Source organism: Ranitomeya imitator, chromosome 3 (genome assembly GCF_032444005.1).
Source record: "Ranitomeya imitator isolate aRanImi1 chromosome 3, aRanImi1.pri, whole genome shotgun sequence".
Classification (NCBI taxonomy): Eukaryota; Metazoa; Chordata; class Amphibia; order Anura; family Dendrobatidae; genus Ranitomeya; species Ranitomeya imitator.
This window is the reverse complement of record NC_091284.1, coordinates 123559490-123571376: the sequence shown is the minus strand read 5'-3', so window position 1 is coordinate 123571376 and position 11887 is coordinate 123559490. Positions and strand designations below refer to the sequence as shown.

General features: G+C 43.9%; 1 protein-coding gene across 5 annotated transcripts; it reads right to left on the bottom strand.

Annotated features, from left to right (window-relative positions):
* Positions 1-2730: 2730 nt before the first annotated feature.
* HIC1 (HIC ZBTB transcriptional repressor 1) lies at positions 2731-11353 on the bottom strand. 5 transcript variants are annotated; one of them, XM_069761367.1, is made up of 2 exons: positions 11198-11353; positions 2731-6537 (listed from the first exon to the last, which is right to left on the bottom strand). In XM_069761367.1, the coding sequence occupies exons 1-2, from the start codon at positions 11220-11222 to the stop codon at positions 4610-4612; spliced, it is 1953 nt and encodes a 650-aa protein (XP_069617468.1). In that variant the 5' UTR covers positions 11223-11353; the 3' UTR covers positions 2731-4609. The 5 variants fall into 5 exon arrangements, with proteins under 5 accessions (XP_069617468.1, XP_069617467.1, XP_069617469.1 ...); XM_069761366.1 differs by lacking the exon at positions 11198-11353 and adding an exon at positions 10005-10188; XM_069761368.1 differs by lacking the exon at positions 11198-11353 and adding an exon at positions 9997-10162.
* Between the last annotated feature and the right edge of the window lie 534 nt (positions 11354-11887).

Here is an 11887-nt window from a genome sequence, read left to right as displayed (position 1 = left end):
CAACCCTGATGCATATAATGGGGTCTGTGTTGTTTCTGTTACCTGTAACAGAACAAAAAGTGCTTCACATTCTGTAGTAAAGTGTTATATGTACAAAAGTCTATATCTTAAAAGCCAGATGGACCTGGTATTGGTGTTTACAGCTTTAAAATATGAAAGCCTAAAACTGAATTTGGCCAAGGCCCTTGTATCATTGTTGGTTGACTTAGAATAGTGATAAGTTACCTAATATAATTCTTATTAAGTATTATTAGTATTACTATTATTCGTAGTCACCTCTAGTAATATAATCATTAAGTCCATCATATAGACAAAAGTTTTAGATTGTAAGCTCTTTGTCCAAGAACTGTACTTCTTGCATTATTTATCCTATAAGGTACGATAGTGCAGACCTGTTCATATATTGAAGCATTAAAATGCCCATTATGTCTGAGAGAATTGACTTTTGTTTGTAGAAAGTGGGTGTAACAGGTGTAAGGAGGGATAGGACTACGTAGGTCGGGATTCCACAGATTCAGGCTTTCCAGATCATATACCACAACTGATGACTACTGATGTCAAAATGGCATCAGTTGCCTTTAGGCTCTTTTACCAGTTGAGTCAGAAAGGAAAACTCAACAGGTAGCATTGACCGATCTGATTCCTTAAAGGATCAGGTACAACAAGTGATGAGCCACATGAGTGTGAAGGATTCCATATAAATATTTAGAATTGAGAGTCCTCAGTGGTTGATACCTTTTAATGGCTAGCTGAAAAGATGGAAACAAATTGCAAGCTTCCGAGTCTACGCAGGTCCCTTCATCATTCATAGACCTGAGTAGTCTGGAAAGCTTGCAATTTGTTACCATCTTTTCAGTTAGCCATTAAAAGGTATCAACCACTGAGAACTCTCAATTCTAAATATTTTTCCATCTACTGGCTAACACGGTACAAAGATATATATATCTTTCCTGTATCAAGGATCCCATAAGAAACTATGGGTCAGTTCTTGCATAATTCCTTCTGGTGTTTCATTGCCAGGTCCGAGACCGACCTGCCCTACATTATATGTGTTTGATCAGTACTTTGCATCACTGTTTGTATGTCAAAAGCAAGAGTGGAACTTACAAAGAAAAACTATAAGTGAAAGATTGACACCTGTTCTGTGTTTTGGAGACTCCTGGTTTTGGCATACATGCTGATGAAATACTGATGTGGGAATAAAACTTTAGACTCAGGGAATTTTAGGTAAGAAGCTGAGATGTAGTTACAGAAAACCTGCAGATAAAGTATTTACACCTGAATGACGACACCATTTACAAAGTAATCTGAACTCATGCCAGCAAGTGTCACCGACATGATAGAACAATATATTGGAGTATTTGTGGAAATGAAGGCAGATAATTAAGACAATGGAAAACGTATTGCTTTGCCGGCCTGGGCAGGATATTGTTTTCCGCTATACATAGGAGCTGGTGAAGTAGTAAATTACCCAAATACTCCTGTTTCATATTTCAGCAATGTCCTGGGACTTCTAAATAACTAGATCACTTTTTTTACTTCACTTTAGATGAACAATGCTTCATCTTTCTTCATTTATTTTTTATATATATAGCGCTAACATATTCCGCAGCTCTTTACAGTTTCATCTATAGGAAACATGATCATTTGGGCTAAGGCCTCATTCAGACGTCCATTTTTCATGTACTTATTCTGATTTTTACATGGATTCCCATTATACTCTATGTGGCTGTTCACATGTCATGATTTTTTCCCGGGTTGTGTGCCCACAAAATAATCACAGGACATGACCACTTTTGTGATCTGAGAAACAGATCAAAATCACCCATACTTAGTCTGTGGGTCCATGAAAATCACAATCAACACATGGATTAGAATTTGTTTTTTTTTGCATACAATAAAAATGAGACGTCTGAATAGGGTCTTCATCATCTGGAAACTTACACAGTGTTATTGAAGGCTTATTCTTACATCACCATTTCAGTAAATGACAGTATAATAAACCTTGGATACCACATATGGCAAAGATAAGAAACTGTAAAGAATGCCAGAAATGTGGCTACATATGTAGGGGTTTTTTTTTTATCAATAATTAGATCTTGTTTTATACAAATAAAAAGGTAAAAATCATATTAAAATGGTTGTATATAGATAGATAGACGCGTGTATATTTTGTTTTGGCATCATAAAATAATGGCAATATTCCTATCTGTTGTTTGTATACAAAATTTTACAAAGGTATAGAAATAAAAATAACTTTGCGACCCTGGTTGTGTCAAGTGCTACTCCTATCTTGTAAAACCTCAGTAATCTCTGACAAGTCATGCAGCAATTGTTAGTGGCTTTGGAGTTACTCCCCATGAAATGATGACAATACTCTAACAAAGTACAGTCTAATAGTTTTCCTTAAATAAGCCAACTTGATAAAATAAGTTCTATAAGTATAAGAAGTCCTTGTGAGCCCTCAGAAAATACATGGACTGATGGGATCAAGGATCATCTGCTCTGGCTTTTCCCAGCTGTAATAAGTAACATACAACCATGGACATGTTCCAGTAATTGGTTCCAGGTGAAGCCGGAGCAGAACATGGTGACACTGACCATGATTCCTGCTAACAGTCCTGGAACTTTATTAACTCTTCTATTGACCTCTTTGAGAAGAAGGTAATGAGATGTCTACAGGAGGTGACACCTAAGGAGATATCATACATAAGCATGTCTGACACAGTGTGGTATTCATATGTTTATTTCAGGTTGTGATCTCGTTTTGTGGTCTCTGTTCATCACCAGTATAACATTCATCAATATGTGACACAGTGACTGACTGTATAATACAAAGCATAGTCCGCCATCCTAGTAGGCTTCACACTGTGATCTGTGAGAACAAGACACCAAAGGCAGAAAACCAATGTCAGCTCAGCAGCTGTGGGACTACTTCTGTGTAATGCCATGGATTGTGAGCCTCTCTTTATTGTAGACATATGCAGGTACCCACATCTTCACAGTTGGCACATAATATAATACATTGGATGATTGCCTATCTACAGTCAGCACATGAACTTGCACATAAACAGTCTTTGCCCCCCTCCCATTAGTGGTTATTGTGTTGGCTCCTACAGGAGAGCAGGCTTTGGTCTCAGCATAAGGCACTGTACCAAGAAGGTTGGGGTTTATTTGGTTTTGATACTGCTCCAATGTAATAATGTCTTTGGTGTGGGGTTAGGGTAGTGGAGGCAATGGAGGATTGCACATGTAATAAAGCATATATGCTCAGCTCCTGATTCTGGAAACCTGAGCTTATTGCTGTAAAGCACTGCAGGAGACATTAACTCCTGCTCAACCGGAGGATTGCTGGTCTTACAACAAACATACTAGGCATCAAGTGGTATAATGGTTAAGGCACAATGGTCTCCAAGAGACCTCATTACAATACAAAAATATTCATATAATACACTGTGCAGACAGCACAAATCAGTATTCCCGCATCACACACGGACCCAGAGCCTAGTTGCTTTGGTCCCACAATAAAGTGGGGGTGAGGAAGAGTTGGGAAATAATGGCTGGGAAGGGAGGTGTCATTTCTAGGAAGTAAACACCCACACTTCACGTCTGTAGTGGGTGTGAGTGGGCCTATGAGGCAATTCACAGTGCCCCAACCTGGCAGGCGACATCCCTCTCTGCTCTACTTCAGGTGACCATTATGACTCTGGTCAATCATGAAGTGCCACATCCCATGTCACAGGATCATTGTGCTCCCCATCGCTTGGCAGACATGAGCTACTTGTCTCCTGGCTTCTAGTGACAGTAGACTGGGGATGGTTGGCTCAGGATATGAAAGGCATTGTTGTGGCTCAGTGAAGGCGTTGTGATTGCACAACAGCCAGACTGTTGAGTCATGCTTGTTCTTCAGAAATGGACACATGAAGACTAGAGTCATCTGTGGCTGCTCTGCACTCATAAGAAGTCAGGGTCTTTTAAGAACATATTTCATAGAGTGATTAGCATTGCAGATGAAGCACAACTTGTTCTAAACATCCCCAATCCATTGTCACTAATGCAAGTCAAGGGCAGCTAATACGCACATTGCTAGTTATTGCTATTAGTCTGTCTAGTGATTCTGGGAAAGCCTCTTCACATCTTTACAGGGCATTCAATATTGCATAGCTACTGTACACTTGGGAAATACTGATTTCTGCATCTGATTGTCCTTACAATACAAAAAAATTACAATATTCTATATAAACGTCCACCATTCATAGGTCAATAAGCAGCAACTCTCACCACTACCTTGGGCAGAGGAAAGGTTGTCTACATGGTGGAGGGATTTTCTTTTCTGGTTCCTGTGGGATAGTGCACCAGAGCCTTTGCACAGGTCCCTCTGAAAGTGCTTCCCCAATGTGACAACTCTGCCTGGTCACTTAGTGATTCACAGGATCAAGCTGCCACTTTAGTCTTTGGCAATCATTATTTGGAAGCCCAGAATCTGCAGCCAAGCAATGGGCATTGCAGGGTGATCACTGGGGAAAGAAATGTCTGTTTGGTCCATGTTGGTGCACACTTTTGATACTGAGTCACTTTTGATTTTTAGCCCCAGAAGGAAAGGATGTTTTTAAGGAGAAGAGAACCTTTCAATGATCCTATCAGTGCCCAGGAGCTGACTTTGAGTTAAGACCTCAGCAGCCTTTTCTTGGGTTAGTCCAAACTGTTCTGCTGTGAATTTAGCCAAAGGGTATAGGCTCTCTATAGTTTTTGGATCATTGAGAAAGTGTGAGGTCTGGGACAGGATTTCAGCTGCTTTCTCTTGTTTAAGGCCTAGATGATCTGCAGTGAACTTGGCCATAGCATAGACACTGTCAGGAAAATCCAGCTTGGGCTTTCCATCTGGTCCAGTGGTGTGCATTTTCATGTGGCTAATGAGGTTTCTCTGCTGAGCAAACTTTCCCCCACATACTTGACATTCATAGGGTTTTTCCCCAGAATGGATCCTCATGTGCTCTGTCAGACGATACTGTCTGGTGAAACGCATCCCACAAGCATCACAGGCAAATGGTTTGAGCCCAAGGTGGCTTCTCATGTGACGGGTCATTGTTCCTCTTTGGGTGAACTTCTTTCCACAAATACTACATGGGTAAGGACGAGTGAGCCAGTGAGTCTTCTCATGCTGACGTAAGGTGGCTGGGTCTTTGTAGGACTTCTCACAGGAGGAGCACCTATAGGGCCTGATTATGTCCCCCAAACTTTGACTGGTCTTTTCTAGAAAAGGCACTGGGGGCTCCATGATATCCTTGTGGTACAGTTCATCTTCATTGTGAGCTTCCACATGGGCATTGAGTTGCTCACTGCTAGGGAAACCTTTCCCACAGGGAATACAGACATACAGGTTGTCTCCATAGCTCTCTGGATCATACAGGTGGTTACAATGGTATCTCTCAAGGTTGGAAGAAGGAGACGGATCCCCACTGCTGCCAGTCTCCTCACTGGTACTTTTGTCATCGTCCGGCTCATTACTCTCAATGCTGGGATATCTAGGCTGCTGAGATAAAGGGGAACTCTCCCCTTTCTCCTCTCTGTCCAAGTCTTTCTCTCGATCACTTTCATCCACATAATTTCCAATTGGCTCAGGCTTCATCCAGTCAAACATCATATCACGACTCTCATTCCTAAGGTGACTGTTAGAAATGCTGTTTCTAAAGGGTTCAGGGTGTGGGACTGGTGGGGTGTTGGCCCGCTTAGGATACCCATGGTTTTGGTCTTTGTAAGAGTTGCTGTTGGTCAGAACACTGGCACTAATTATAGGGCTGTCTGTTCTGCCTGGTATGGGAGGATCCCTGGTTTCAGGTCCATCTGAATGGAGCTGATTAGATGGTCGGCTTGGGCTTTTCTTAGAAAGGTCTAGTCCACACAAGGGAGAGCAATGCCTTTCTGGTGGGCACAGCCCATGCTGGTGTAACTGGTTCCCCTGAGATATAGAGGCATAAAGCTCTCCACAGTGTGTGTTAATGGGGTTCACTGGTTCTCCAGGTGGTATATCTACTGCTCTTGGAGTTGAATTAAAACATGATTGGATGACTGGGGTTGTAGCTCTCAGCCCCCTTCCAAGACTCCCATAACCTGGGTAACCTGCTGTCCTTACATGGCAGTATTTTCCATTTCTCTTCAGCTTCTTCTTGCACAGAGATACCAGGTCAGCGATCTGAAGGTAGCTGGCAGCTGCCAGCACAGCCCCAAAGAGCTGCTCACTAGTTGGCTCACCATCTCCCAATCTTCCCGTGTAAATGAAGTCTAGGATAATTCTGAAGATGCTGGGGCTGACCATTTCGTGGTCGAGGTTGATCAAGTTATCGTGGACAACCAGTGATTTCAAGTAGACACTGCTAGCAGCTAAAATGTTCTTATGTGCCCTGAACAGGGCGTTCTGTACCACAATGATCACATCGCACAGGAAGCCTTTAGTCCTCTGGCTGTTGAGCTGCAGGAGAAGTTGTCTGGAATGACTTGGTACCTCCATGGCATCCAGCATCGTGTTCAGTTGTCCACCTTCAGAAACACAGACAAGTCATCATTAGTCACTCAGCTGTGGGCATTACCTGCTTACTAAGCATGCGACAGGGGGGCCAGTGTTTATTAAAGGTGGGCACAAGTCTCAGTAGGTTGCTCCACTGATCCTAATATCTGTGATTAAGCCATAGTTCTCCAGGTTCTATAAGGAACAAATACTAGAACATCAGGACTCAAACTATAAGGGAGGTTGTGCTGAAACTTGTAGTCCCACAATTCCAGACCGTGTAAAAATATGGAGCAGCTCGAAGTTATCTAATATGTAACCATCGTGATTAATATATGTATTTTACAATGTACCCCCGACATTTACATTGTAGCTCCGAATATTTATCCCCAGTTTTATCTGCTCAATCATTTCCTGCAGAATAAGGTAATAAAGAGTGATCTTGTGGCCAGGAAAGACAAGGGTTCAAACTAACAACCCTGTCCGTATTTTACCCGCACCTCCAGACACGATGTAACGGGCAAAGTTAGCCGGCATTCGTTATAAATGGCTGAATCATGTATTCAATCCTCCTGATACAGGACAGCACAACGCTGCAATCCATCACAACACAACCACACCTGCCGTGCACCCCAGTCACACGGTGAATATATGTACGTGCGAGATCCGTGCGCGTAACGCAGCAGTCATCCGTATCTGCGCTCTCCCCTCTGGAAATGAAAGAGTTAAAAAGCAATAACCCACCGCACTGCAGACAGGTATATCTGTATCTGCGCCCCCGACATCATTAGTGTGTTCTTTTAACTCTTGTCTTTCCAGATTTGCTTAGAAGGAGCATTGCCCGTACATAATTCCGCTGGAGAACATGAGTCAAGCACAGAAGGAAAGGAGTGTTGGAGGGGGCTTCCTAGGCATGAGTGTGTGGGGGGCAATGCTGCTGAAAAGTCTGAATGTGTGAGGGGAGAAGCAGTGGAGTACCTGGCTGAGAGGAGGCAGCATGCAGAATGACAGAGACTCTGCTGTCAGTGGTAGAAAGTAATCGCGGAGCTTCCCAACCTTTCCTCCTCATCATGGTGTCCGATGCCTTGTGCCACCTGGTCTCCTATACATACTGCTTTTATCCCCTGCACATGTGGGGCTGGGGGTGGCTACAATCCCTCGTAGGCATTAATACAATGACATCATCAGCTCAGATGAGGAACCAGCAGCTTCACATCACCCCACCTTCCTGCAGCCTGACAGGTGATCCCCCCACAGAAAGATCCCAGTATACCCATTTGTCACCTCCCCACCTTACACATGAATATGTCTGTGTCCTAGTCATATCTAAAAAAAAAGAAAAGCAGGCAGCGCTTTAATATACTGTGCAAAAATGATGACTTCTATTAGCGACATTTCGGTCCATACACAGGACCTTTATCACGCGTATTTATCTACCTTTATTGCAACCACACTCTAATTGGTGCTGCTTTATTTATTTTTTTTTATAATTATCTATTTAGCTATTTATCCATACATACATCCATGATATAAGATTCCCTTCGCTTTCTATTTTTACATCGTTTTGGCCCCTATGTTTTGGCTGCAGTTTCTGACAATTTGCTGCTAGAAAACAATAATTTGCATCTAAATGTTGTCACTTGCTCAGCTCCTTTTACATTATAATGAATGCTAACAAGTTTTAGCTGGGGTATAATCCCAGTTATGTTATTATTACACACAGGGAGGGATTCCCAAGGTTGGGTGTGATCCCCTGCCGTGTACAGGTGGATTTATGGCTGGGATCACTATTAGTAATCTGCTCTGATTTATTGATCTGATAAGGAAGAGAAAAGCAGGAAAAGTGAGAATGCAGGGAAACAATACACGATTAATAATCTCTATCAGGAGGCAGAATCACCTTCTAGCCTCATACATCACAAAATTGTACATTTTACGCATCATCCTGAATATACACAACATGGACAGTGAGAGGGAAAGATCAAGTGGAGGTGAATTTTTCATGACACTATTAACAACCATGATCTGACCCTCAGGATTACATTTTATAATTTTTTTTATTAGGTAGAATTTTCTAAAACAATATTTTAATTACTTTAATACATAAAAAAAATCTACTTTTACATAAAGATAAAAATTCCAATAATCATAATCTAATTTTCTAGCTATTAACGTAATAAATAAAATCATTAGTTCACATATCGAGATAAGTTTTAATGGTCTAATTACTCACAGGATTAAACCTGTCCTCCCTTTATCACACACTATAGTACTTAAAGATGTGAATATTTAACAGGATATAAATATTAATTTAGTATTTTCGTATTTTTTTCTCTTCCTTTTCTAATTATTATTATTATTTTTTGCAATCGAAGTCTCATCAGTTCTAAACCCGAGGTGACTTTCACCAGCGAGAACTTTGTTGCTATTTTTTACTGTTACATTAATTGTTTACAAAATTGTACGAAATTATTTGTAAACACGAATTTGTATCTTCTTGTGTTCCATTTGTCTGACTGGTACAAAGATCTATATTTGTAGGTTTAGCTTATTTTTGTTCCTTGATTTACATAAGTATGCTTTTTTTTATTTGTCCTGGAGCCACAAATTAACGTGCTCAAAATAAATTAATTATTAATATTGTTATTATTATTAGTAGTAATAATAATTAATCATTTTTGGAACTAGATTAACATTTGTATTTTTTTCAACCGTATAATGTAACTAATTAATATAATAATAAATTAATATTTGTATCACTCGTTATCACATTTTTTTCTCCATTTCCTTCTTGTTTCTGCCCAGATTATTGTATTTCCAATAACTGATATTTACGCAATAATTATAACAGCATTCTCCACTTTTCCTACCATATTTCTATGGAATTCCACTCCCTTACACGCAGTACAATAGGATCGGTCTAATAATAGCAGTCAGTTGGGTGACATGGGAATTACCCTCATCATTAGTGGCATTAATACTATTATTATATGCTGCCTTTATACAGAGGTCGCCGGCGTTAACTCCTTCCACGCTGTGGCCAGGATGCATTATGAGAAGCAGCTGCTCTATACTGGGGCGGTGACTGCCCGGATTGTGCCCGGTGGTGACACTTCTGCAGCCCTGATATAGCGCTCTGACAGTGGGCACAGACAGGTGATGGGTTGGTGGCACCATCAGATTCTGTGCCCTGCATGGGTGGCACTGACACATCTGGCGGCGGGTGGCATTCACATATCCCCGGCCAATGGTGATCGTCCCGTTCCCTGTAGTCTGCTCAGGTTCAGCGATGATATTGATGCTGTCGTGACAAGAGTCGTGGGTCCCTGCCAGGTGATGGCACCAATTAATGATGTGATATAACTGGCAGCGATTTACATTCATTCACTCAGAGCTTCGTACACACTTGACTTTTCTAGAGGCTTTGATGCCACCCTGTGCTACCACCCCAGCAGGATGTGCCCCTGTATCCCCCAGATGTGGCCACTGACCCCATTACCTGGCCGCCCAGCGGAGTCCACACAGCTGATCTCTGAGTGAGTGACCATCCCCGGCTGTGGCCGCTGCCAGCCTCCCCGCCGTGCCCTCCGCCAGCAGTGCCCGCCGCCGGGCTGTGGGGAGATAATGGAGCCTCTGTGCGGAGCTGTTAGCGCCCCATGTGATGTGGAGCTATATTAAACTACAAGGTAAACTCCAGGGCAGGAACTTCAAGTGACCCCAACGTGAACTTCACACACAGCGAAACTGCTTCTTAAAGAGACAGTGCGCTGTTTCCTACTGGTGTCATAGGATGGAGGAGTCCCCCAGGACCAGAACCAACACATTATTAACCCACTCAGCGACATACTGGGAGATCCCCTTCTCTGCCACCAAATACACCAGGGCGAGCACTACAGATCCCGGAGATCCATCATCCACATCTGTAGTCTGATAGCACAGCCCTGTATAACTCATGCATCCAATTATCTGCAATCTGTGTACGATCTGTTATGTACAATCTCATCCATACAATCCGTGTACGATCTGTTATGTACAATCTCATCCATACAATCTGTGTACGATCTGCCATCCATACAATCTTATCCATACAACCTGTGTGTACTTGACACATCCCTACAATCTTATGCATTCGCTCTGTATGATACTTTGTATCCAACCCTCATTCATTCAATCAATCAATTCCATTCACGCGATGTCAGGACCCCTCCATCAGATGTGATGCAGCTAGAGGGGGTCTTGAGCAATCAGGTCTTCCTCTGCTAGTGACATTCACCCCTGACTTGCTGGAGGACTGATTGGACATAAGTACAGTGTTAAATATACTAATGACTAATGATCTATATATATATATATATATATATATATATATATATATATATATATAGTCAAATAACCTAATAATGACCGTGTAAAGAACTAAGCACTCGCCCCCCGTCCCCTCGTGCCATGTCCTGGCAGTGCCCCCAGATGGGCAGCAGCTCTGGCGTCACAGACACTTCAGCAAAGTGACAGATGTCGCAACTTGGAGATAGGAAACTTATAAGACCCCCTAGGATGGCACAAGGCGACCCCGGACTGTGGGCACCTGGGGCAGAGGACGGGACCTCCCGACACACTATGAGAGCATAGAGGGGCTCAGCTGTGATAGCATGGCATTAGGTGGTCCAGGCTGGCATACAGGCTAGAGCATACCTTGGGGGTCCTCTCTGAAACCCATTCCCCGCTGGAGATGTTCCCAGGAAGGTGTTGTCCTGGCCAGTAGTGCCGGCTCCTCTCCTCCCGGCTCTCTGGTCCTGCTGCTGTGCTGCTCCTTCCTCTGCTCTCACACTGCCACCTTGTGCTCAGCAGCCGGGCTCTGCCCTATTATCACACTGTGCACAGACTCTGCCCTGTGAGGGGCCGGGGAGGACCCTGTGCGAGGTGTGTGCGGCGCCTCCTCTGCTCACACTGCCCGGTGAGTGCCCGGCGACGGCAGCTCAGTGCTCAGCCCGGCCGCCAGGGTCAGTGCTCAGCCCCTCCAGGGTCAGTGCTCAGTCCGGCCGCCAGGGTCAGTGCTCCGTCCTCCGGGCAGGTCAGTGCTCAGCCCGGCCGCCAGGGTCAGTGCTCAGCCCGGCCGCCAGGGTCAGTGCTCAGCCCGGCCGCCAGGGTCAGTGCTCAGCCCGGCCGCCAGGGTCAGTGCTCAGCCCGGCCGCCAGGGTCAGTGCTCAGCCCGGCGACGGCAGCTCAGTGCTCAGCCCGGCCGCCAGGGTCAGTGCTCAGCCCGGCCGCCAGGGTCAGTGCTCAGCCCGGCCGCCAGGGTCAGTGCTCAGCCCGGCCGCCAGGGTCAGTGCTCAGCCCGGCGACGGCAGCTCAGTGCTCAGCCCGGCCGCCAGGGTCAGTGCT

Coding starts and splice junctions, on each gene's coding strand:
- HIC1 (XM_069761365.1), bottom strand. CDS start 7,577: ATGATGAGGAGGAAAGGTTGGGAAGCTCCGCGATTACTTTCTACCACT. Junction 6,538..7,483: donor TGCTGCCTCCTCTCAGCCAG/GTACTCCACTGC, acceptor GTGTTTCTGAAG/GTGGACAACTGAACACGATG.